Source organism: Notechis scutatus, chromosome 4 (assembly GCF_049901735.1).
Source record: "Notechis scutatus isolate UNSWTSFEM ecotype Mainland chromosome 4, rNotScu1.2, whole genome shotgun sequence".
NCBI lineage: Eukaryota > Metazoa > Chordata > Lepidosauria > Squamata > Elapidae > Notechis > Notechis scutatus.
Window position 1 is genome coordinate 125,256,503 of NC_142012.1, and position 22,791 is coordinate 125,279,293.

The 22,791-nt window shown below is 37.2% G+C and overlaps 1 protein-coding gene across 1 annotated transcript; it reads left to right on the plus strand.

Moving 5' to 3' along the window:
* The first annotated feature begins 2,150 nt into the window (after positions 1–2,150).
* On the plus strand, positions 2,151–20,844 carry PLEKHB2 (pleckstrin homology domain containing B2). The gene is made up of 8 exons (XM_026680660.2): positions 2,151–2,285; positions 5,612–5,657; positions 7,672–7,824; positions 9,197–9,299; positions 13,799–13,838; positions 16,728–16,817; positions 17,570–17,672; positions 18,864–20,844. Exons 2-8 carry the CDS (start codon positions 5,621–5,623, stop codon positions 18,998–19,000), a joined length of 663 nt encoding a protein of 220 aa, XP_026536445.1. The 5' UTR covers positions 2,151–2,285; positions 5,612–5,620; the 3' UTR covers positions 19,001–20,844.
* Positions 20,845–22,791: the final 1,947 nt, after the last annotated feature.

Sequence of the window (22,791 nt, forward strand, 5' to 3'; positions counted from 1 at the left end):
CCACAGGCAACCTTGTTCTGAGACAGTGTTAACATTCAGCCTTCCAAAGGCACTCTGCTAAGTTCCTGCACTGAATACCTATGCTGCTTTGCCTAAGAAAACAGCTTTATAAGCCCTCAGTGCATCAGATAAATATTATCTCCAAAGATAATTGTCTGCATGGAAAGACATCCCTTGGTCCCTGGGTTTTCCAGAGAGAAATAACATTACCTCCAGGTACTACAGAATATAATGCTCTGGCCAACAAAGCATTGATGTCAATGCATTCACTCATGTCATTATCAATTTCCTACATGAGATGCAAGTAGATTTGCTTCTAATTTGATCTGCCTGTGTGGCTTGTTGATAGCTGTATATACTGTATAAATAGTTATAGCAATTATAGACATTGATGACTGCAGTTAGGTATATTTAATAGCCAGTATTTATGTTTGCTGGATGATAGTAGCCTTCTTAAACAGCAGTAACTAAAATGGTTTTAATGTTAATGTTTGTTTTAATAGTTCAGATTAGTGTTTATTGGTTGTAAGCCACCTAAAGTTGCCTCTAAGCAAGATGGACAGCATAAATAAATAGTGTACCATAAAATCTCTTCAAGATATACTTATTGATTGAAGACAGGATTGATTACATCAGCAGATGGATATGTATATTACTTCAGATTTTCAGAAGAACTTTTTCTGGAGCTATCATTGGCAAAAAAATAGTCTGTCATGATAATTAAAAAAATAGCATTCTTTTCCTCCACCTATTGATGTTAATACAATTTTGGAGCAACTGGAATCATGTTCTCCTTGGGGGCTGTTTCTGCAGATATTATTTTCATGTAGATTGTTATTTGAGTGATTTTTGTATGATACACTAATATTGTAATTATTGCCCAATTTCATATTTTGTACACTCACTGATCTGTTGTACTCTTATACATCTTAGGACCCCAATATTTCCAAGCATGTCCAAACAGCAAGCTGTTAAATCACTGCATATTATGCTCAGCACTCATTTTCTCTTATATGATTCTACTAATTTTAAATACACTGCCCTTGATTGTAACAGTGCTGTAGAAGTATTTACTCCAACACTCATTGCTATAACAAGAAGCTGTTTATGTGAAAGTTTACATCTTCCTTTAATTTTGTTAAGAGATTAATTTACAATTTATGCTTCATGACTCTTTTTCCCTAACAAACATTTCTACCACTCATTACATTAACAAAAGAGAGCACTACAGATCTGAATTCATGTTTGTTGCAAGAAATGATAAGACTCAGACCTTGGAATCCAAAAATAAGTTTTTATTTGCGCAAAGGTTCAGAGCGTTTTAGTCAGAGCACATCTGAACCCTTCCTATGGGTTTTACAGTTACTTTTATACACCCCAAAGGCTACAAACCACATAAAAACAACTTGTCAATCATCCATTGGTTACTTTGAATTTCAGCAACCCTCCTCCCCTGTTGCTGGGCGAAAGTAGCTGGATTTCACGAAATCTTTGCTAACCCACCTTGCTAAAATCCTGACTTCTTGTACCTCTGTGGTTTTTGTTGTAAGCAAGATGTTTCCTGCTTGACAAATATGGGTGAATGACCGATGGATGACCCTTTAATCTGGCACACATTTCATTATCAAGCAGAATCATGTTAATATCTCCCTAAAAACAATATATTTATTCTTTCTGCCTTACTTTGAGCATCCTTCATTTTGGGGAGTTAGCCCATGATTCAAGAGTTATATGCGGCTTCCTGGCATTATCCCTTAGCAGATAATTGTTATCTCTTCTTGGCATAGTTTGTTCCACTTGAGTTGAGATAGGAGAAAAGGTTTGGCAGGGAACGGTTGTAGGACAGTATTTTCAAATTTGATCATTTTAAGATGTATGGACTTCTGCTCCCAGAATTCCCCCACCAATGCTGACTGGGAATTCTGAGAGTTGTAAGTCCACATTATTTTAAAGTTGCTAAGTTTGAGAAACTGTGTAGATAGTTCCACAGATATCTTCTCATATCAGCGTATCCTTCGTTTTTGCGACATAATACTATATTGCACAATTAAATAACGGTATGTGTGTGTCACCTTCCTTCTTTTGCTTTGGGAAACTACAATTCCCACCTACGGTTATGAGCATGTGCAGTTGTATTAAGTGACGCAAACGATCACAGGATCCATCTGACGAGAGAGGCCTGGGCGTTGAGAGGTGGTGCCAGGGAAGCGTTTCCATTTCTCGGCAACAAGGAAGAACGAAAGCCGGAATTCCAGGAGTTGTGCGTTCTTTGCGAAGTGCAACAGGTCAGATAAGTGCCTTTTGCACCTCCTTCTCGTTGAAGTGGATAATTACTTCTATCGTTTCCAGAAAAGGGAGAAGAGTAGCTCCAGGGGTAACTTTTTAGGTCTCGAAGTTTAGCTGCGCTGGAGGTCGTGTTTTCCCAGACAGCCGGGCGACGGGCGGTGGTGCGCTTTGTGTGGGTCCTTAAGTAGAGGACAGGGAGGACAGACAGACCGAAAGCCGTACTACCGTGGTGGGATGGGAGGGCGGCTGGCTGCCACACCGGCTACAACTCGTCTAGAGGAGGCAGAGACAAATCCAACGAGGTCACGCCAATCGCGTTTTGTAATCCTTCGAGCTGTAACGAGTTCATGGAGTCTGAATCTCTTATATTTTTTTGCCCATCTTAATGTCAGAGAAAAGAAGGCTGTGAAGTTTTACATCAGGAAAGAGAAGATAGTTTAATGGCCTTTCAGTATAGCCTTTTTAGGAGCGGGGGAGGGACTGCAGGTTTTAAAACCATCTTTTACCAGTATAGACTTTCAAACTCTTAAGGGTTTCTGAATTGCAGCAGAAGGTAATTCAAGACTGTAATGATGCGCCGATCTATTTCTTAAGAACTAGGCAATATAAACAAACATAGGGCTGTCATAGAAAAAAGTGCTTACTTGTTTTTGACAGTAACATCAAGTTTTTGCTTGATGTTATGGTCATATCCAAGGTTTAAAAATCCTGCTGTTAGACAAAAGAAGAGAGTCGGGAGTTGCTTGTTTTTAAAGGTTGCAGTTACTTCTTTTGTGCTTTGCCCTTAAGAAAAAGTCCAGCACAATGAGATGTAAAATTCCTTTTTTATAAATCTGATGAAATGAAACAAAGATTGGGAAATTATTAGATATCTACAAAAATATATGTGATCTTTTCCCCCCAGATACATTGATTACAATTCCCATTATCACTAGTCAACATATTAGGATCACTTTATATATGTATGCCGTATATATGCTGTCTTTTATTAGTAACTATATTTTGATTGCTTGATAATGGCTGGTTATAATTTGTGATCCTGAAACATCTGGAAGCAAGCCTTACACAAAATTACAAAATTAATCATTTAGCATTCAAGAAAGTTAGCATTTGTTTCTAGTAAAATGATTTATTTTGAATAATGCAGTTTCCATTTCAAATGGATACAAATGTATTTTCTCAACTTTCGTGGATCCATACAGGAATTTAGAAATATTCATTGTTAGGATATATTATATATTCAATTTACCTAGATATAAATTTTAATCCAGTAAGATCAAACAGGTAATGTCTGTCAATTTTTATGAATTAAAAGTTTAATGGAGTTGTCAATATATTGGTGGCTCTAGTTGAAAGAAATTCCAAGAATTTTACTGTTCTAAATCTTGTTTTAAAGAGCTTATACCAGTAATATGGAACATGATTCAATGTAGAGCAAACCTTTTACACAGAATATATAAGAGATGTGCAGCTTCTTTGAAAGGGGTATTTAAAATGCACATAGAGCTTTTTAATTCTACTTCTGTTTCCCAACACAATAAATTTGTGGAAATTATTGGGAAGAGCTTCCAAAGCAACTGTGAGATTCTGGACAAAAAAAACACCCTCTTCTAACTTTTCTTGAGAAAAGTTTCATTGGAAGTTTCTTGTACATTTACTGATGACAATTTTTCAGACTGCTGATGTAATTTTGTATTAGCAAATACAGGTGTGGTTTACCTTTCATCTATTTATTTCTTTGGCTTTTGCTGCTTATCATTTGAATTTGCCCTTAAAGGAGGGGCAACATTGTTTTTAACAAATCTATCCCTAGGCTGAATGGAAAATCGAGGATGGCTGAAAAGGGGAAAAATAAAACTCCCACCTCAGCATTAACCATAGCATTAAGCCTAATATAACTTTTATTTATTACCCAGTATTGGTGGTTGTTTACCACCAGTTTGGTGTAGTGGTTAAGACCTCAAATAGAAAGTAGGAGACTAGGCTATAGTTACGCTTAGACACAAAGTGGGCCAATGACTCCCACTCAAACCTAGGAAGCAGGCAATGACAAACCACTTTTGAAAAACGTTGCCAAGAAAACTGTAGGCACTAACCCAGGGCTGTCAAACTCCCGGTTGATGGGCTGGATGTGTCACACCCACGCCTGGTTTAACGAAGGGGGAAAAAGTCCCCATATGTTATGTGATGCCAATGTGACGATGTGAGTTTGACACCCTTGCACTAACCCAAGCAATTGCCAGGAGTTAAAAACCAACTTGAAGGCACACATATTCATTCATATGTGCATGCACACATGCATACACACACACAATCATGGAGATAGCAGCAGTGGGTCTTAGAGTAGTCCATGGTTTGAAGACCTTGTTTTTTCTCACCTGGGACTGCAAAATGTGGGATATTTATTAGTTTCCAAATTGATTTCAGTTTTTAAATTGATTTCAGAAATTTGAACCTAGGTTAAATCTCTAAAGTACATATATTGCATATATAGGTAATTGATTAATATATTCCTATCACAATTTTAATTTATAATTTTTCCATTGTCTTGGAATTATAACATTAAGTAACATCTAGGCTAGTTTGATCTGCCATGTCCAGGTGGTTCTTGGCAAATCAGTTATGGTGCAGGTTCTCTAGCTGTTCTGTTTAAATAATTAACAAGAAATAATGGAAGGAAAGGCAGGTGTACATACATTCAGCATTGTTGTTAAATCTTATGATTTTCCTGAGCCTAGAATGTTATAATTTTTATCTGCTTATTTCTCAGAAACAGAAAAGTCCTTCATATAGTATGATATTTTAGTTTCTTAAGTGAAGTAATAAAAATGTCTTGAAAATATTTAAGGGATTATAAGGATCCTTAGAAGTTATGGACAGTTCATTTATTTACAATTACAATTATGGACAAGAGCCATTTTGACCTACGGCTTAAGGTACCAGGCTAGAAACCAGAAGACACTGAGTTCTAATCCTGTGTTAGTCATGAAAGCTGTATGGTGGACTTTAGTCCAGTCACTTTCTCTCAGCGCAACCCACCTCACAGGGTTGTTGCTGTGCCTCTTTGAGTTATTTATTAAAAAAATAATGGTGGGATAAAAATAAGTATTAAATGGCCACAATAATATCAGTTATTTATTCTTTTAATCACCAACAAGAGAGAGGAATGCATTTTATATCAACTTTCATGAATTTGGCATCCTTTAGATATGTTAATAACTTCCAGAGTTGAGATTCCCTTTGAGAATTGTTATATTGATGCATTGTCTCATTACTGCTATATTTTGCTATATCTCAGAAGTCTATCATATTCTTTTTGCTCTAGAGATTGGTGATGGCGTTGGTGAAAAGTGGATGGTTGCTCCGACAAAGTAAGTAATGGATTCCATTACCCACTCTTTGCTTTGGGGCCAAATAGCTTGATATTAAGAAATAACGATTGGGTCACTTCATATTGCCTGTTTTAAAAAGTCTGCAAACAGCATTCTCTATGCAAGAGCTCTGTCCCTCCCCACCCCCACTCTAGCAATCTGGAGCTCCCCTTCCATCAGTAAGCTGTTTTTCTTCCCACAGGACAATGTACATTGATGAAGAACTCTTGTAGTGGGGAGAAAGGGAAAGCAGCTGTTCCCAGAAGAGAGATCCCCAGATATGCAGAGCTATAACTCATATGTAAATGAAGATTCAATCATCCAGGCTTTTGGCCTGGATGATTGAGTCTTCATTTACATTTGCAATACATTTTGGGGAGAACCCCTGCAGTTGGTATGGCAAGAGTTCGTACATCCCAATGACTCCCTGCCTAACTTACACTTTTCATTTTGACTGAACAAGTTACTTGGATGAGTATCAAAATGCTTCAGTTTTAATAAACTTTGGTCCAATTGCCATGATATAACCTTTTAAGATACAACTCCTATGATTTCCACTTGGGAAATGGTTGGGAATTCTGGAGTTGTGGACTACATACATAGTGGGAGAATATGGATTAGATATTTCTTCCCAAAATAGTGCTGCTTGGATTCAAAAAGTGCTGCTTGTTAACGGTCTTGGTGGTTGCATAGGCTAAGAAAATTTCAGGTCAGCTAATAATGAACTTCTTAGTTTATTTTAGTTCTTACTTGATCAATAATTTGGTTCTTCCATCTGTCAGAAAAACATGTGAAAAAGGCTTCATGTTTGCATTATCATACTTTAATAATTGCCATTATTAAAATGAAAGTATTGTGCTAAGATCATTTTGGCCACACAGTGATTGTAGACATGTTTATCTCCTTCACTGGTTAGAGGAGAAAACTTAATTGCTGGCCTTGATAAATGGTTTGTCAGAATGAGTCAGCTAGTTCTTAGGAAGAGTCAGGAAATATTTCCTGGCTTCCAAGCTGTATCTTAAAAAAAAGAAGAGTAACTTAGCAGACTCAGATCTTACAGTATTTGGTTCCTACATATCTGGATGATTATGGGAAGCTCACTTGATTCTTGTTTCACAATAGCTGATATTCAGAGGAATCCCCAGCCTTTCCTGTGACCCTGAAGATAATTTGAGGTGTAGGGCTATTGTTCAGTAGCCAGGGATAGCCTCATTTTCCATGAGCATTTTTAATCTTCTTTTAAAGATTACAAGATTAATGGCTAGTGATCATTCCTATATCCTGAGGTAATTAATTGAACTTTTTTCAAAGGGAAAATGTTTGAATTTTTTCTTAAAGCATTGAAGAATGTTCAAACCAATCAGTGATTTTAATTACTTCAGTGTAACAAATAATTGAATAATTGAATAATAAAGTTGGAAGGGACCTTGGGAGGTCTTCTAGACCTGCTCCCTGCTTAGACAGAAGACCCTATACTAGGACTGTCAAACTCCCAGTCCACGGGCTGGATGAGTTATGTGCTGGCCACACCCACACCTGGTTTAGCAAAGGGAAAAAAAGTGTGGATAAGCCACATGATGCCTTCAAGATGATGGTTGCCCAGTTTCTTCTTCAAAATCTCCAGTGGTGGAGCAACCAGAACTTCTGGAGGCAAGCCATTCCATGGATGAATTGTTCCAATTGTTATAAAATTTCTCCTTAGTTCTATGTTAGTCTTGCCCGGGGGGAGGGGGGGGACAGCTTTGCAAAATATGTTGACCCCCTTTTTTGTGATAGCCCCTTAAGTCTTGGAAGACTGCTGTCATGTCACTCCTAGTCCTTCTCTTTGTTAAAGTAGACATACGCAATTCTTCTGATTTGAGAACCAAGTTTTTTATTTATTTAATGGCTGGTGGTTTAAAAGGATAAATTATACAAAACCTATACATACACAACACGAATAAGTTACAAGTCAGGTTTGCATATTGCTCACTTGTCTTCATCTTCCATGATTATTCTATATGTATTTCTTTAGGTACTATTTTACGACGCTGGAAGAAAAATTGGTTTGATTTGTGGTCTGATGGCCATTTATTATTTTATGACAACCAACATAAGCATGATCTAGAAGATAGAGTTCACATGAAAATTGACTGTATCAATGTCAGAGGGGGAAATGAATGCCGAGGTGAGTATGTGCTTTTTAAATGACTTTTCATTCCCCTTCACATGACTATGTCTGCTTCCTCCGTCCTATATATCTAAGAGAACTTAATGTACCTGTAATAATGGTATTAATGGTGTAGGTCTAAAACTAATTAAAATGTTGAATGCAGAGAAATAATTTTAAATGGCAGTCAGTAATGGTTGTTTTTGCATGTGTGTATGTGAGCACACAAAATAATAGGCTTTATTGATTCAGTAGGAATTATTCTTTATGTAGGCTTAGATAGGATTTTAGTGTTCTAATAATTGGTTTTCTGGCAGTGATAAAATGAGTCACTTTATTTTTCTAAAGATAGAATTTGTATACCTGTCTTTGATTAGTTGTTTTTTATTTCATAAGAGAAGAGAGGATGTTGGAAGTTTCAGTTTATATATTTCATAACTAAAGGAATATATGTAATGAACAATTAAAGCAGTTTTTTTGCCCCATTTGGCAACAGTTTCGTATTGTATGATATGGATGATTACTGCCCAACTCTTCTTTGCTGCCCTCTGCTTAAAATTGAGTTGAAAAAATTGCATGGTATGTTTACTTAGAGAATAAAAAATTAAGGAATATAAGAAACAGTGCTCCACAGGAGATAGAACACACTTATTTTCTGCTATTTTCGCCAGTGGCCAGGTGAGGCGCGTGGGGCGAATGGGGCAAGTTTCCCCCCTCTGCCCTTTCCCCACTCCCCTCACTACCTCGTGTTGTTCGCAATGCAAGCCTTGTGTTCCCACAGGCCACGTGGGCAGCCCAGCCTTGTGTTCCTGCATAGCCTGGATTAATTGCTTTGGGGGTGACATTTCTCTACGGACCACCAAAATTTTCTCACGGACCACCAGTGGTCCCCGGCCCACTGGTTGGTGATCACTGTTCTAGTCCAACCCCTTGCTCAAGTAGGAGATCCTATACAATTTGAGAAAAGTGGCTTTTTAGTCTCTTTTTAAAAACTTCCAGTGATGAAGTGTGTGTGTGTGTGTGTGTATGTGTATATATATATTATAGGGTGTATCAATTTTTAACTTTCAATTTCCAAAGATTAGGTTGCTCAAAAGTTGTGACATGCCTTGGGGATTGTAAAGATACTTTGATTACTTTAATATAATTTAGATCTGCTTTGTAGGTAACTACATAAATATAACTTTTTAACATTTTGTTTGTTTCATGTGTGTGTGTGTGTGTATGTGTATAAACTTTTTTTCTTTTACCAATTGTTAAAGGGGTAATGGAACTACCTTTTCCCCCTTGCATTTTAATAACATCTGTCTGGATTTTGGAGAGTCTGTTTTTTATTTTGAACTATTAACTTTTCATTACAAGGTGTAAAAGCATTTCTATTTTTGGACAGGTTTTCAGCCTCCGGAGGGCAAAGCTAAAGACTGTTTGCTGCAGATAATTAGCCGTGATGGGAAGGTGCTCAATCTCTGTGCAGAAAGTACTGATGATTGCTTGTGAGTTTTGAATGACTTGCCTCTTCTGCTTTGATTCAAATATAGGAGCTTAGTAGCTTTCATAACGGAAGTAGCTTATATTTGCATAATAGCTTTTGATGTAATCTGTATACATATATGAATTAGGTAAAAAAACAACAATTTTACCAGTTGCAAAATGTTGGTCTCTTTGGTTTTCTCTTTTTTATAACGTTCTTTATTTTTTTATCTTTCCTATATCTGTCTGTGTATCTTCTTATCAGCAACTAAGTATACTTGTACATAACTTTTAAAATGCTTTAGTGTTCTTCATGAAGATATACAATAGATGTTAACCTTACTTTCCATGACCTGTTATGTTATCTGATGACTTGAAATTCAGGGAAATGAATCCTGCTAGATTATCCTGAGTATTCAATTGAGTGTATTTGCTTTCTTTTTTCAAGATTAGCATATATTAGCACATAACTGCTAAAACAAAGTTAAGTTTCCCTCTGTCCATTAGAACAGTGGTCCCCAACCTTTTTTGTACCAGGGACCAGTTTCACGCAGAAACACTTTTCCAAGGACCGGGGGGGAGAGTCGAGTTTGGTGGTTTGCTTGCAGACGTTTCATTACCTGACTAGGTAACATCTGATGTTGTTACCTAGTCGGGTAATAAAACGTCTGCCAGCAAACCACCAAGTTCAGGAGCGCCAATGCCTCCTCATTGCAACCCTGAGTGACAGATATTCTTTTCTATTTGGACATTTAAAACGGAGGGTTTCAGCTGCAGATTCAGGAACTGCGCCGGGCTGAGGAGCGCCTTCAAAACTGAGCGCTGGGCGGCGGCGGCCCATGGCTGTCTCCGCGGCTCAGGACAAGTCCCTGCAGGACGGCTGAGAAGCCCCGCCTCTCGGCCCTGCCTCCCTCAGCCTCATCCCTCAGGTGTCTGCCTCGTTCCTCTCTCAGTCGCTCTCTCGCTCCTCCACTAGCCCAGGAAGAAACTGCTTCAAAGAAGCCGGCAGGGTGGCTTTTCCTGTCAGCGCAGCTCCTCCAAGCGCCTGCCCGCCGCCGCAGTTCAACCCAGTGCTCCGTTCTGCCTGCCTGCCGGCCTGCCTTCGTTTCTGGTTGTTTCGGAGCAGCTTCGGCTGAGAAAAAGAGGCGAATAGTTATTATTCTCAGCCGAAGCTGCTCGAAACAACCAGAAACGAAGGCAGGCAGGCAGGCAGAACGGAGCACTGGATTGAACCTGGATTGATTGGCGGCGGGGTGGGGGTGAACGGGCGCTTGGGGAGCTGCGCCGACAGGAAAAGCCACCCTGCCGGCTTCTTTGAACCAGTTTCTTCCTGGGCTGGTGGAGGAGCGAGAGAGCGACTGAGAGAGGAACGAGGTGGGAGGAAACCGAAGCCACTGAGCCGGAGAGCAGAACAGGCTTTGGTTGCTTCCTCCCTCCTCTTCTTTCATTTGTGTCCTTGATCCCTGATCCCAGCAGCATTCACCGAAAGCGAAGAAAGCCGCCATTTTTATTTTATTTTTTATTTTTATTTTCTTTGCGGCCCGGTGCAAAGTGATCCACGGACCGGTACCGGTCCGCGGCCCGGTGGTTGGGGACCCCTGCATTAGAATGTCACCAGCATAATTTTTGCTCTTGATATGTTAAAAACAACTACTGTGAATTAGATTATGTTGTGATCCTCTAAATCCACAAGGTGAATATCAAATTATATGCTGCAAATATTATAGAAACTGTTGGTCATCAGAGTGATGGAGTCATTAGGAAAGGATTAACTCTTTTTGAGGTGAAAAGACAGGCTGATAAACAATCCTTCTCCTCCTCTCCCTTTCTAGCCAGCACATTTAATATATTAAAGGTGACAGTCAAAATACTGAGTTCATCCATAGAAACCTTGATCTCAGCCCTAATGTCTTGTGGTACCTAAGTAGCAGAGTGACAGTGGCAATGACAGGTGAACTAAGGTTGCTCTGAGGCATCAGTATGAGTGACATCTTTAACAAAGCAAGCAGCAGTTGTCAGCTTAATTATGGCTTAGTTCTCTGTTTTTTTAGGACTGCTCTTAGCTCTTGGGTCCCAATGGATGAAAGATATCTTAAGGGGAACCTGAAGTTGGTAAGGGCTTTTGAGATAAGGACCTATTTTCAGTGGACTGCTGCTAGTTCTCTGGCACTTCAGGCGTTATATTTTGCTGAGACCAACGACACAACCTATAATATTTATTGTATGTCTCCTACGGTCTCTCTCTCTCTCTCTGACATATAAACACCTCCAACGCACACATGAATGAGATAATAGAAAAACAATCTTTCTACTTTCACTCTGTTTTCTCTCATTCCTTTCAAGATAATTCCTTCTTCCCCATGTTTCATTCTTGAGACTACCAAATAATGGGCTGTTCCATGCTCAGAATTACTTAATCATACTGAGTGACATTAGTTTTGTTTTCCTAATATTTAACATTACATAAATGGAAGATGTTTTTCATGATAGTCTGAAACTTTGGCTACACTATAGAATTAGAAAAATGGGGAAATTGTGGGGAAAAAATTATAAATTGACAATGTCACCAGCATACAGAGAAAACTTATATAAAATGTTTTACAGATGGCACCTATCTCCAGCAAGACTAGCAAAAATGTTTCCAAATAGATCACTGGAATGTTGGAAATGTAAACAGAATCAAGGAACATACTATCATATGTGGTGGACGTGTGCCCAGTAGCAAAAAAATATTGGATGAGGATAAGAAGGTGGATTGAGGAAATAACTAAACAACAAATAGAGTTAAAACCGGAGATATTCTTACTAGGTATAATAACAGGAAAATATGACAAAAGTACAATATTTAACGCTACATTTAATAATGGCAGCTAGAATTGTTTATGTGCAAAATTGGAAAAAGTGTATTATACCGTCTGAGGGAAGTGTGATAAGGAAAGTATTAGAGTGTGCCGAGATGGATAGGCTGACAATGGAAATAAAAGATAGAGGAGAAACTGAATATTATTTGATTTGGAATGCATGGTATAATTGGTTAAATAGTAGATATAAGGATAAATAAAGAATATGAAATATTATAGTATGATAATAAATACACATGGTATATAAAATGTATGTAAAATGAATGTATGCCAATACCGAAATGTTGCAAAGAATAAAATAAAAATAATAAATAAAAATACTTAAAAAAAAGAAATCACAAGACACTCTGCTGTCCATTATCTACCCATACTCATTGGGTGCCATAGAACATGCTTTGCGTGTGAAGAATTTAAGCAGATATTGGAATTTTGACTGTTCGAAATAGTAGGTTAATCTTCAATGAGCCACATTCATTACTCTAGAGAAAAACTGGTTCTTTACTGCACTGCTAGCTATTAAAACATTACATTGGCCCACTCCAACAATTGTAGGGAGAGCTCAATGACATTGAGATGACTTGGGAAAGCAACAAATAATTTGGACCAGTTTTCTTATAATTATAGAGCAATAGCCAAGGTATAATTTTATTGCCTCTAAGCCTTTGGGCTACATAGTCTGTCAGAATGTGCTGAATGTTATCCATTGCTATCCTAGAGGATAGTACCATAATGCATTTTCATTTCAGCAGCGTTGCTATGATGATCAAGAACTTAGATGTGGGGTTTGATACTCCTACCAAGAAGAGAAATTAATCTTAAACTTATATTTTAGACAGGATGTATATCTGTTTTACTTTTTATATATTGTCCTTAGAGTAGTGGGTAGTGGTTTATAAGTAATAATGTATTTTATGTGGCTGAAATGGATTCCTGTGACTGATAACTATTAACTGTTAACTATTCTTTTTAAAAAATCCTTTTTATTAAAGAGTTTAACAATATTCAAAGGAATATTAAAAGAAAAACCAAAATCAGAACAAGAAAATAAAGTAAAAAATATAAAATAGAAAGTGCAAAAAAGAAAGGAAAAAAAAAGAAAAGAAATATTAAAAATAATATTTAATGAAGTAATTCCTGATAATTCTTGTAACAAGTGCAGGAATATTTAATATATCCCCACCCACATAAAATTACATATTAACAATTTTCTATAAGATCTATCATCTGATGACCAAAAAAAAGGAAACTTCACAGAACTGTTAAATCTACCATTCAATCTTTAGAACATGAGGTTTTATTGCATTGAAACCGAGTCACAATGTTTTAGATATGGGCAGTTAACATATATGACCCCTTCCACTATGGTTTGATATTCCAGATTCAGATGGTTAAGCCACTTCCCAGCCCAAATTGTGGCTTCAGTCTTTACTGATGTCATATGTCTTTATAATGAATGCCAAACATATACAATTTCACTTAGAATATTATTCCATAGTAATACATTGTTATAATATATAAATAATTAAAATATTTATAATATAATATTTGAATTTTTATTATTAGACCATGATTTAGTTGTAACTGGTAATTGCATACATTATTTGATCTTTGCTAGTGATTTATTTCCTTTTTGTGTTTGACTTAGCTCATGTTTCTTGTAGGGCTTGGAAAATTGCTCTTCAGGATGCCAGAACAAATGAAGTGAGTATTAGTTGTTGTTCTTGCTGTAATCTGTGGTGAGAGACCTAATTATTTATTTGTTTTGAATCTAATTCCATTTCAGTAATATAATCTTAGGCTGCTTATAAACTTTAATGTAACTAATATTTTAATAATTGATACAAATATAATAATTTATAAATAAATACATTTATTATTTTTCCCAATATGTATATCATGCCTCAATTCTAATAGGCTTTGGTTGGGCAACTACAAGATAAACATACAGTTCAAAGATAAAAACAAAAGTTAAACATAACAAATGGCCAAGAAGGAACAAAACTTCCTTGAACAAAATAATATTTTATTTGTTTGCAAAATGCAAGCAGGGTTAAGATCTTCTGCATTTCCAGGGAAGAGTATTTCAGAGGGTGTTGGAAGCAGTACTGAGAAAATCTATCACTTGGTTCTCATTCCAATTGAACCCTATAAAGAAACCTTTAACAAGCCTTGTCTAGATGTCTGAACAGATAGGCAGATTTTTTTCTGGTAGGACTTTGCTAGAGATACCCTGGAACTGCATTGAGAATTCTTTCAGTAGTAATTGGGTTACTGCGTTTTGTATTACTTGTAGAGTCTGGGTCACTTCCAGTGGCAAGCCACCTAATATAGTCTTTTGGTAATCCAGTCAAGTGATGAGTAAGACTTGATCTACTGATACCAGGGCATCCTGGCATAGTAGGACATTAAATGGCACAGCAACTCATACTTGGTAGAAGCTCCCATGGCTGTGGCTTCTACTGTTATTTAAAGCAGGGGTCTCCCACCTTGGTAGGTTTAAGACTTTAAGACTCTAAGCAAAGCTGGCTGAGGAACTCTGGGAGTTGAAGTCCACAAGTCTTAAAGTTGCCAAGGTTGGAGACCCCTCCTTTAGGAAGAACACAACCTCATCAAGAGTTACTTTTGGAACCAAAGGTATTGGGTCACTTTGCTGTTTGTTGATGAACAATAACTTGCTCAATTAACTCACTTTTCCATTTGGTGTTGTTGACAAAGAACTTGCAGAGCAGGTTAGTTACTTAGGTTATTTAGTTGTATGGCTAAGTATAAGTCTTTCAAAAGCTACACACTGGACAAAATCTGAGCAACGCTAGTTGACAATGTGTACTGTGTCTTTGAAGAAAACCAGACTATTGGCAAATTGCTAGGATCAATCCCACATTTGACATTGTTCATTATTGTATTTTATTGAGTAACCCAATCTGAAGGGGGGGAACCAGTAGAACATAATGATGCTGTTTACCACTTTTTGTCAAGTTCGTTACAGATTGTGATTAAAAGGGATTATTTAAATGCAAATAAGAGCAAAATCTACAAACCAAGTCCCTTGTATATGTTAATAAGACAAACTTTCAGGGTTAAAGGAAAAAGCGAGCATTCCATATATGGCCAATTATTTACTTTCCCAAAGTTAAACTATAGGGGATTTTTTAAAGAAGTATTTTCCCTTCCCTTCCCTCCTATTCTCTCCCTTCCATTCCCCTTCCCTTTTCATGCTCTAAAGTAAACCTTGGGGAATATTCAAGACAGCGGAGGCAGAGTTAAGCTCATGAATAGATCTGTTCTACCAATTCAAGCAGCTTTGGTGGCTGGTGTATTCAAATTGTTGGATTACAAATCCTGTTACTTTGCTGGATGAGGTGGTGGGACCTGTAATCCAATATACTTGAAAGGAGCACCAGGATTATACAAACAGACTTCAGAGTCCATTGAGTGAGAGGTTTGTAAAATAACAACTTGTTTTATAAAAAGCCACAATTTGTTTGCAGAAGTGAAAAGAGTGAAAGAATTAGCCCCGGGGGAGAGCAACATAGCAAGAGCCTTTTTTATGTAAACAGTGGGTTATGCAATACTTTAAAAACAATCAGGATTCAATCACTACCTGCACAAAGCCAACACAAATCAAGTTGCTTTTGAATAAAAAACAAAATTTCAAAATCTGGTGGGACTCCTAATTGGGATTCTTATTCTCATTCTTATGGTACTTATCTGAATGGCAGAATGGGCTCTTGAAAATAGTTTCCTATGCAGTGCCATTCATTGTGGTATTTCTCAACTGTTGAAAGAATTGAGTAATTATAGACACCTAGAATTTTCAAGTTTTTTTCCCCCTTTTTTGTAAGAAGTCTGTTGTGTGATCATAGGATTAATTTTACTTCCACAACTACTAGCCAGCCTGACCTGTGTTACTAAATTACACCGCAATCTCCTATTGCAGTGGTGGCTAACCTTTTTGGGCTCCTGTGGCAAAAATTGTGCGTGTGCTGGTGCGCACACGCTCACATGCCAGCACCCAAAAGGCAATGCATGCCCCCATGCCCCCTGTGCATGCGTGTGAAATTCCCCCTGCCCCTCCACTCTTTTCCTGCACTGCGCCTCACAGCTGATTTTTGGCTGATTTGAGGCCCTTTTTGGCCTCCCAGAGGCTTGAAAAAAGCCTCTGCAGGCCAAATAGGCCTGCATACTGGAAGTGATGAAATGGGTGAGGTAAGTGAGGTAAGTTTGCCTGCGGCTGGCGTGTTGGCACAAATGGCTCTGCGTGGCACCTGTGCCACCATCATAGTCCTATTGTATTCCTCTGGAATTTTGTATGCACTGTTTTAATTTGTCATCTTTCTGATATTAAATAGAAAGCAAAACCGAGTGACTTAACTTGAATATTATGCACAATAGATATTAAATTATCCAGCTATTAGTTAGAAACATTGCTTTCAAAAAAAAAAAAAAACTATCTTTGTCTCTTTCAACAAACACAACCTTTGTGCAAAACATGTTAGTGTCTTTGCCTTTCTTAGGTTTGAACTGTTTAGTTGCGGTTGTCATTTAATAACATGACCGACTTTTGCTATATTTTTATGTTGATGTGTCCAGGCTTATGTTGCTTCTGAGGTGATGTATGATGACAATGTGATTTCTTCAGCACCCCCTCCATATACAGCTTATGCGACACCATCACCTGAGGTACATCAAATCAAATGTGTAAATTATGTGTAAATGTGTAAAATAGCAGTAATTGACATGTTTTATATCAACATGCATTAAACTTACTGACAGGATTGCCGTCTTGAAGCAGGACTGTTAGGAAGTACTTTTATTTTTTTTTCATGCAAATGTATTATGCCCCCACTCCTAATGAAAGCATAGCCTGTAGTTTCCTAGTTCTGAGACCTCACCTGGACACTTGTGAGCACCAGTGGATATAACTCAGTCTTCCCTTGCCTGTCTGTTTGATTATTTTGACTGAAAGCAAATAAATGCAAAGTAAGGTGTGCAAAGTATTTATCTTAAGTTTACCTTTAGTTTCTGAGGATTAATCTGGTTCCCATTAGATCCTAAAAGCATTCTGAATTAAATTAAATTGAATTGAATGGTAATCTTTGTGTGTGCTAGCCAATCCTGAAAAAAAAAAGAGACATAAATAGTTAATGACAGAGAGAGCATCCTGAGAAGGTAAAAGTGGTGCTGGGGAACAGCCTAAACCACGGGCGTAAAACTCGATCATGTCACATGATGTATCATAACGTATCAAGACTTTTTTGCCTTTGCGGAGCTGGTTGTGGCCTGCGTGTGACACATCTAGTCCAGGGGCTGCCAGTTTGACACCCTTGGCCTAAACTGTTTGACTTTCTGGTAAATAAGTGTTTTGTAATTGGTCCTATTCACTATCACCATTGTTTTCACAGATGCTTCTAACATGATTATAATTCCCTTAGGTTTATGGTTATCCACAATACAATGGTGCATATCCAGGATCTCAGATCATCTACACTTCTAATGGACAGACATATGCTATACCTTACCAATACCCAAACCAAGGTACTTGCTCTTTTTATTTTTCTCTTGAGCTGATTCAAAGTTTAGAGTCATTTTAATGTACAAATTATGTACAAGCAGTTTTTATGCTACATTAGGAGCAAGCAATCCTTTTGCAATCCAAAGCTGTAATCCCCACTCTCTTGCTTGTTTTAAGCAAAATAGTTGATTAGGTCTTTAAGATGTTTAATACTCTTATCTTAGGGTTATTGGTTTTTCAATGAGTAATTGACTATTGAAATTTGAGCCATGTGATCTTGGTGATACAACACCAGGCAAGGAATCCTATGTACCCTAAAGGTTGCTGCTTTTGCCATTTATTAAGAAATGGGGAGAAAGTGTGGTGGAATCTCCGACTGGAGTAGGGAGAAGTGTGGAGTAAAAAGATTAGCAAGCTTGGAATCGCTCCAGGGGAGAAAGCAGCTGAGGCCAGACCCTCTCTAAAATTCCTGAAGACTTTACTGTTCCCAAGAGAATGCAGTTAGTTTGGCAAGATTCTTGTAAATAGGCTAGCAACAATAAGGAAGCAACCCTGTTCAGTTTATGGTGTCATTTTGGTTCCTTGCACCTGAAAGAAAGTATTTTATTTATCTTATTTTATATCTCGTAAGTAAGTTATTTTGGAAGCAGTTCTATACATACTTATGTGGAAGTAAATATTACTGAACTTAGAGGTACTCATTTATAAGTAGATGTTTAGAAGATTGCATTACTGAGTATATCCTTTTTATATCCACTCACAGCAAAATAGCTTAGTAATTTTAGGATTAAGTCTTAGTTTTGTAGTTACAGAATTGACTCCATATGACAGATTCAAATAAGACATCCTGCTCTTCCTAAGTATTTTGGAGGATTTTGAGTTAAAGGAGAGCAGTATCTGAATACACATGCAGTCTTAATCAACTCTTTTACTCATGCTTCTTCATCTATCCCTTTTTTGTGCATATGTGAATAAGTTAGAGAACGTTAGATATGTTCTCTAATGCTCTTTGCTATTAAATTTAAGATTTTCTAGTCAATATTCATTACAAAACTTCTTTTATTACTTCATGATAAGGTTTACCCAAGAATGTGTTAGATGTCCAATTTTATGGAGATCTAACATTCCTTGTGCTAGAACAATACAAAAATAAACAGAAAAAAAGAAGTTTATTTCAAGTTTAGTTCATTGATGTCTCCTTTTGTTTTTTTCAGGTCCCTATGGCCCGCTTCCTGCAAACCATGTCATCATTCGAGAACGTTACCGAGATACTGATGGAGACCTGGCATTGGGCATGTTGGCTGGGGCAGCAACAGGAATGGCCCTGGGCTCATTGTTTTGGGTGTTTTAGGTTTCCTTTGGAGCTTCAGGTTGAAGGAGGTTCTTATTATCTTCTTTGTATAATAATATATATATCAGTAAAGCAGTGTATAGGCATTTCATAAGTTCTAACAATATTTTGACTAACTGGAATTACTAAATCACATTCTTAATCATCCAGAAAGTTCATTTTAGTTAAGAAAGGTCAAATAAATTTGAGCCTAAGTAATGATAAACAAGTAGCAGTAATAACAAGTGAAGTATTACTAATGATGACTAAACAGCCACAACTGACTTCTTTTTACAGTGAAATATTAACAGTTCCCTTAAAATTACTTCAACTGCTGCCTCAGAAGGAAACTCAAGTATCTTTTTTAAACACTCGATGAAGACAAAAGATAATAACTTTATACACTCTGTGGAGAGAGGGAGAGAGAGAGAAAGAGAGAGAGGGAGAGGGAGTATGAGAATCTCTATGTATAGATTGAGGTGGTTCTTGCATTTCAACAGTTGGTAAATATTTACCATAAAGTCAGATAGCAATATATAAACCCTCCTATAATAGATCATTAAGCCATAAACACTCCAACATTTTGTTTTGAAGCTATTCCAATCTGCACTTAAAGGAGTTTGATGACCATGCAAATAATGCTAGTGTCATATAAGTTGCTATTTTATTTAGTTGGAAGACTAGTAACTAACTAGTCTCTGGATCCGCTGTGTTGAATTGTTAGCCCTCTTAGCCAAGTGGAGAGTATGTTACTTAGAACTCTTAGAGTTGCCATCCCATCCCATCAGAGGGATGTTAAGTAGGAAATAGGGACTACATGTTAACACTCTCAATTTGAGAATTTTAGCTGTGCCAGAATAAATCAAGTAGCAAAAGGATTCAATCTGCATGTGAAAATAATTGGCTTTGGGTCTGGATGAATAATAGGACATGTTATAGTTCTACTGGGCATTTAAAGCCTTTTTTGTACTGTTCTAAATATAGTAGAATGATATAAATAGAGAACAGTGGCTAACAAAGACATTTATTTCTTTTTATTGCAAATTAGTTTTAATGGGACATTGTAAAGAGGCTTGTCCTTGGTGATTAAGACTGCCATACATCCAACAGTTTCTGATGAGTTTCATTTACTACTTTTAGCTCATACAATAGTAACAGTGAGGACCTGATATTTTTATAAACAGTGAATGCCTGTCCTGTTCAAATATTAAGATCTGCATACAATTCTTCCAATTGTCTTTTATTGTTCTTCGTTTTGCAAAGAAACTTTGCAACTTTCAGAGAAGCAGACTTGGGTGATGCCAAGTACCATATAGGCAAGTGCTAATACAGTGTGTGATATCCTGTTGAGATAGGATGATTAAATCAAAGCTGGATGATGACACAAGAAATCTTAATACTGGTTTCTGTAAGCTTTGCATTAAGCATATGCTGTTACTTTTTGCCTTAGGTATATATGCAACAACACAATTTAATGAGAGATGTGGGTGTCATCCATCATTGTTGAATTTTGAAGCTTTCTTTTAAAGAAATGAATAATCTCTCTGCTAATATATTTTTCTTGTTTCAATAAGTAGATCCAGTCTAGGATATTTCATGTGATCACACTGTAAATTGAAGATAATAAATGTTTCATAAATATATGTATTTAAATAATTTATAAGTTATGTTGGAATTTATGTTACATTGGAAGCCTTTAAGATATAAGAAACTGATTATATAGTGAAAATTAATACTAGTGTTTGCCCTTTTTATGTAACTTGTCAAGTGCACCTTTTATGTTTATCATAGATTTTTCCGAATCCTCTATTTCTATCTACTGTATTTGTACCTTGAAAAAAATAAAATAAAATCTAGTCTTTGAACCGCTGGCAAGTTTAAATGGTACATATTCCTGGCATCTCCTGATAATTAACTAAGTTAGGCAACACAGATTATTACAAGACATATAGAAAATATAAAAGAAGTCTTTTATTGGAACATTTGTACTCTATTATGCAGAATTCTTTGAAGTGAAAGAGAACCATTAGTTTTATCTGGTAGTTAAGGCACAAGGCTAGAAACCATGTAAATTTGACTTCTAGTTTCACCTTAAGCATAAAAGCCAGCTGGGTGACTTTAGGCCAGTTATTCTCAGCCCAAATCACCTCACAGGGTGGTGGTTATAAGGAAAATGGGGAGAGAAAGGAGTACTAAGTGTGTTAGCTGAATTAGAGTTATTTATGAAATAAACAATTATACAAAAATTTACAAAACATTTTCTAACAGGATTTTAAAATGCAGTGGATAAATCAGATGATTTACTGTTGAATTTTAGTTAAATATAGAAGGAAAGAAAACAATCCTATGTGTCATCTATAGCAGTGATACCAAAACTTTGCATCTTGGTGGCCCAGCTGTGGGGAGGGAGAGGGGAACTGGGCCACGTGAGCAGTGGGCCGGTGCGCTGGCATGTACATGTGTGAGTGCCCGCCAGCCCGTCATTTATGCAAGTTGAGCCTTGCATGCATGTGCATCCAGGCGTGTGCTCCAGCCATTCAAGTGGCCCAATTCTGAATAGGCCATGGCGTGGTACTGGGCTACTGCCCAGAGGTTGGGGACCCCAGATCCATAGCAGTGGTTCTCAACTTTTCCTTCACCACGGACCCTCTTTAAATACCTTTTGTGGCCACAGAACCTCAAGACTTAACTCAAGACTTAAATCATAACATTTCTTCACGGCTTTGTGGAGCCCCTGATACAACTTCATAGCTCCAGGGAACTGCGGACCACAGATGGAAAATCACTGATCTATAGAATTTCTGGGGAAGATCATACAGTTTTGAATTTATACAAGGGAACTTATAATGAAAGCAGTATCCTAGAAGGCATAGGGCTACCCAGTGCTGAAAAGTTGTGTGTGTATGTGTGTGTGTAATCTAATGGGAGTTGGAAGGAGTGAAAAATATAATGAACATATGTATGAAGGATTTGTTTTGATTCTGAACGATGGCTGCTGTGAAAAACTTGGACTTTGAAAAAACAAGAAAGTCCATTTAAGTGAAGTAGTGGGGAGAAAGAATTGGAGAGATGACAGATAATTTTTGCAATATTTCTTGAAATGTCTTGAGTACACAGTGGTTGAAAAACAACCACAAACTATAATATGGGAATACAATTTAGCTTTCAAACCAATTATTGGGAGAGAGAAAACTTTCTATGTATAAAAAATACTTAAGGACCCATTCGAAAATAAAGAGGGAGCAATAGGCAAAGTTACTCATTTTAGGATTTTGTCTTTACCTGCTTCTTTTCAGTATGGGAGAAAATCTGATGAGCTGCTTCCAAACAAGAGGAGAAAATAAGAACAGATAACAACAATGATCTAATACATATCGATTTTACAGAAGACAATGTTGAAAAAGCACTACGCAATCTAAAACCATCTCTATCTATTGGACCGGATGGAATATGTGCCTACTTCTTAAAAAAGCTATCCACTGCCATAGCCAAACCTCTAAGCATAATCTTTGAAAAATCTCTCAGGACCAGCTCCTTGCCTAACCTATGGTCACAAGCCACAGTCATCCCCATCTTCAAAAAGGGAGACCCAAGCCTAGTTGAAAATTACAGACCAATCTCCTTATGCTGCGTCACCTGTAAAGTCATGGAATCAATTATTAACCAATCCATCATCCTCCACTTAGAGAAAAACAACCTACTCTCCAATAAACAATTTGGTTTCAGAAAAAAACTATCCTGTAATCTGCAACTCTTACACTGCAAAAACATATGGACGACACAACTCGACCAGGGCAAAGCAATAGACGCTA

What these genes read in the sequence shown, in the direction of transcription:
- PLEKHB2 (XM_026680660.2), top strand. Translation starts at nt 5,621, where the DNA reads ATGGCGTTGGTGAAAAGTGGATGGTTGCTCCGACAAA. An exon ending in AGGATGCCAGAACAAATGAA is followed by an intron (nt 13,839 to 16,727) that starts GTGAGTATTAGT and finishes TGATGTGTCCAG; the next exon opens with GCTTATGTTGCTTCTGAGGT. An exon ending in TTACCAATACCCAAACCAAG is followed by an intron (nt 17,673 to 18,863) that starts GTACTTGCTCTT and finishes TGTTTTTTTCAG; the next exon opens with GTCCCTATGGCCCGCTTCCT.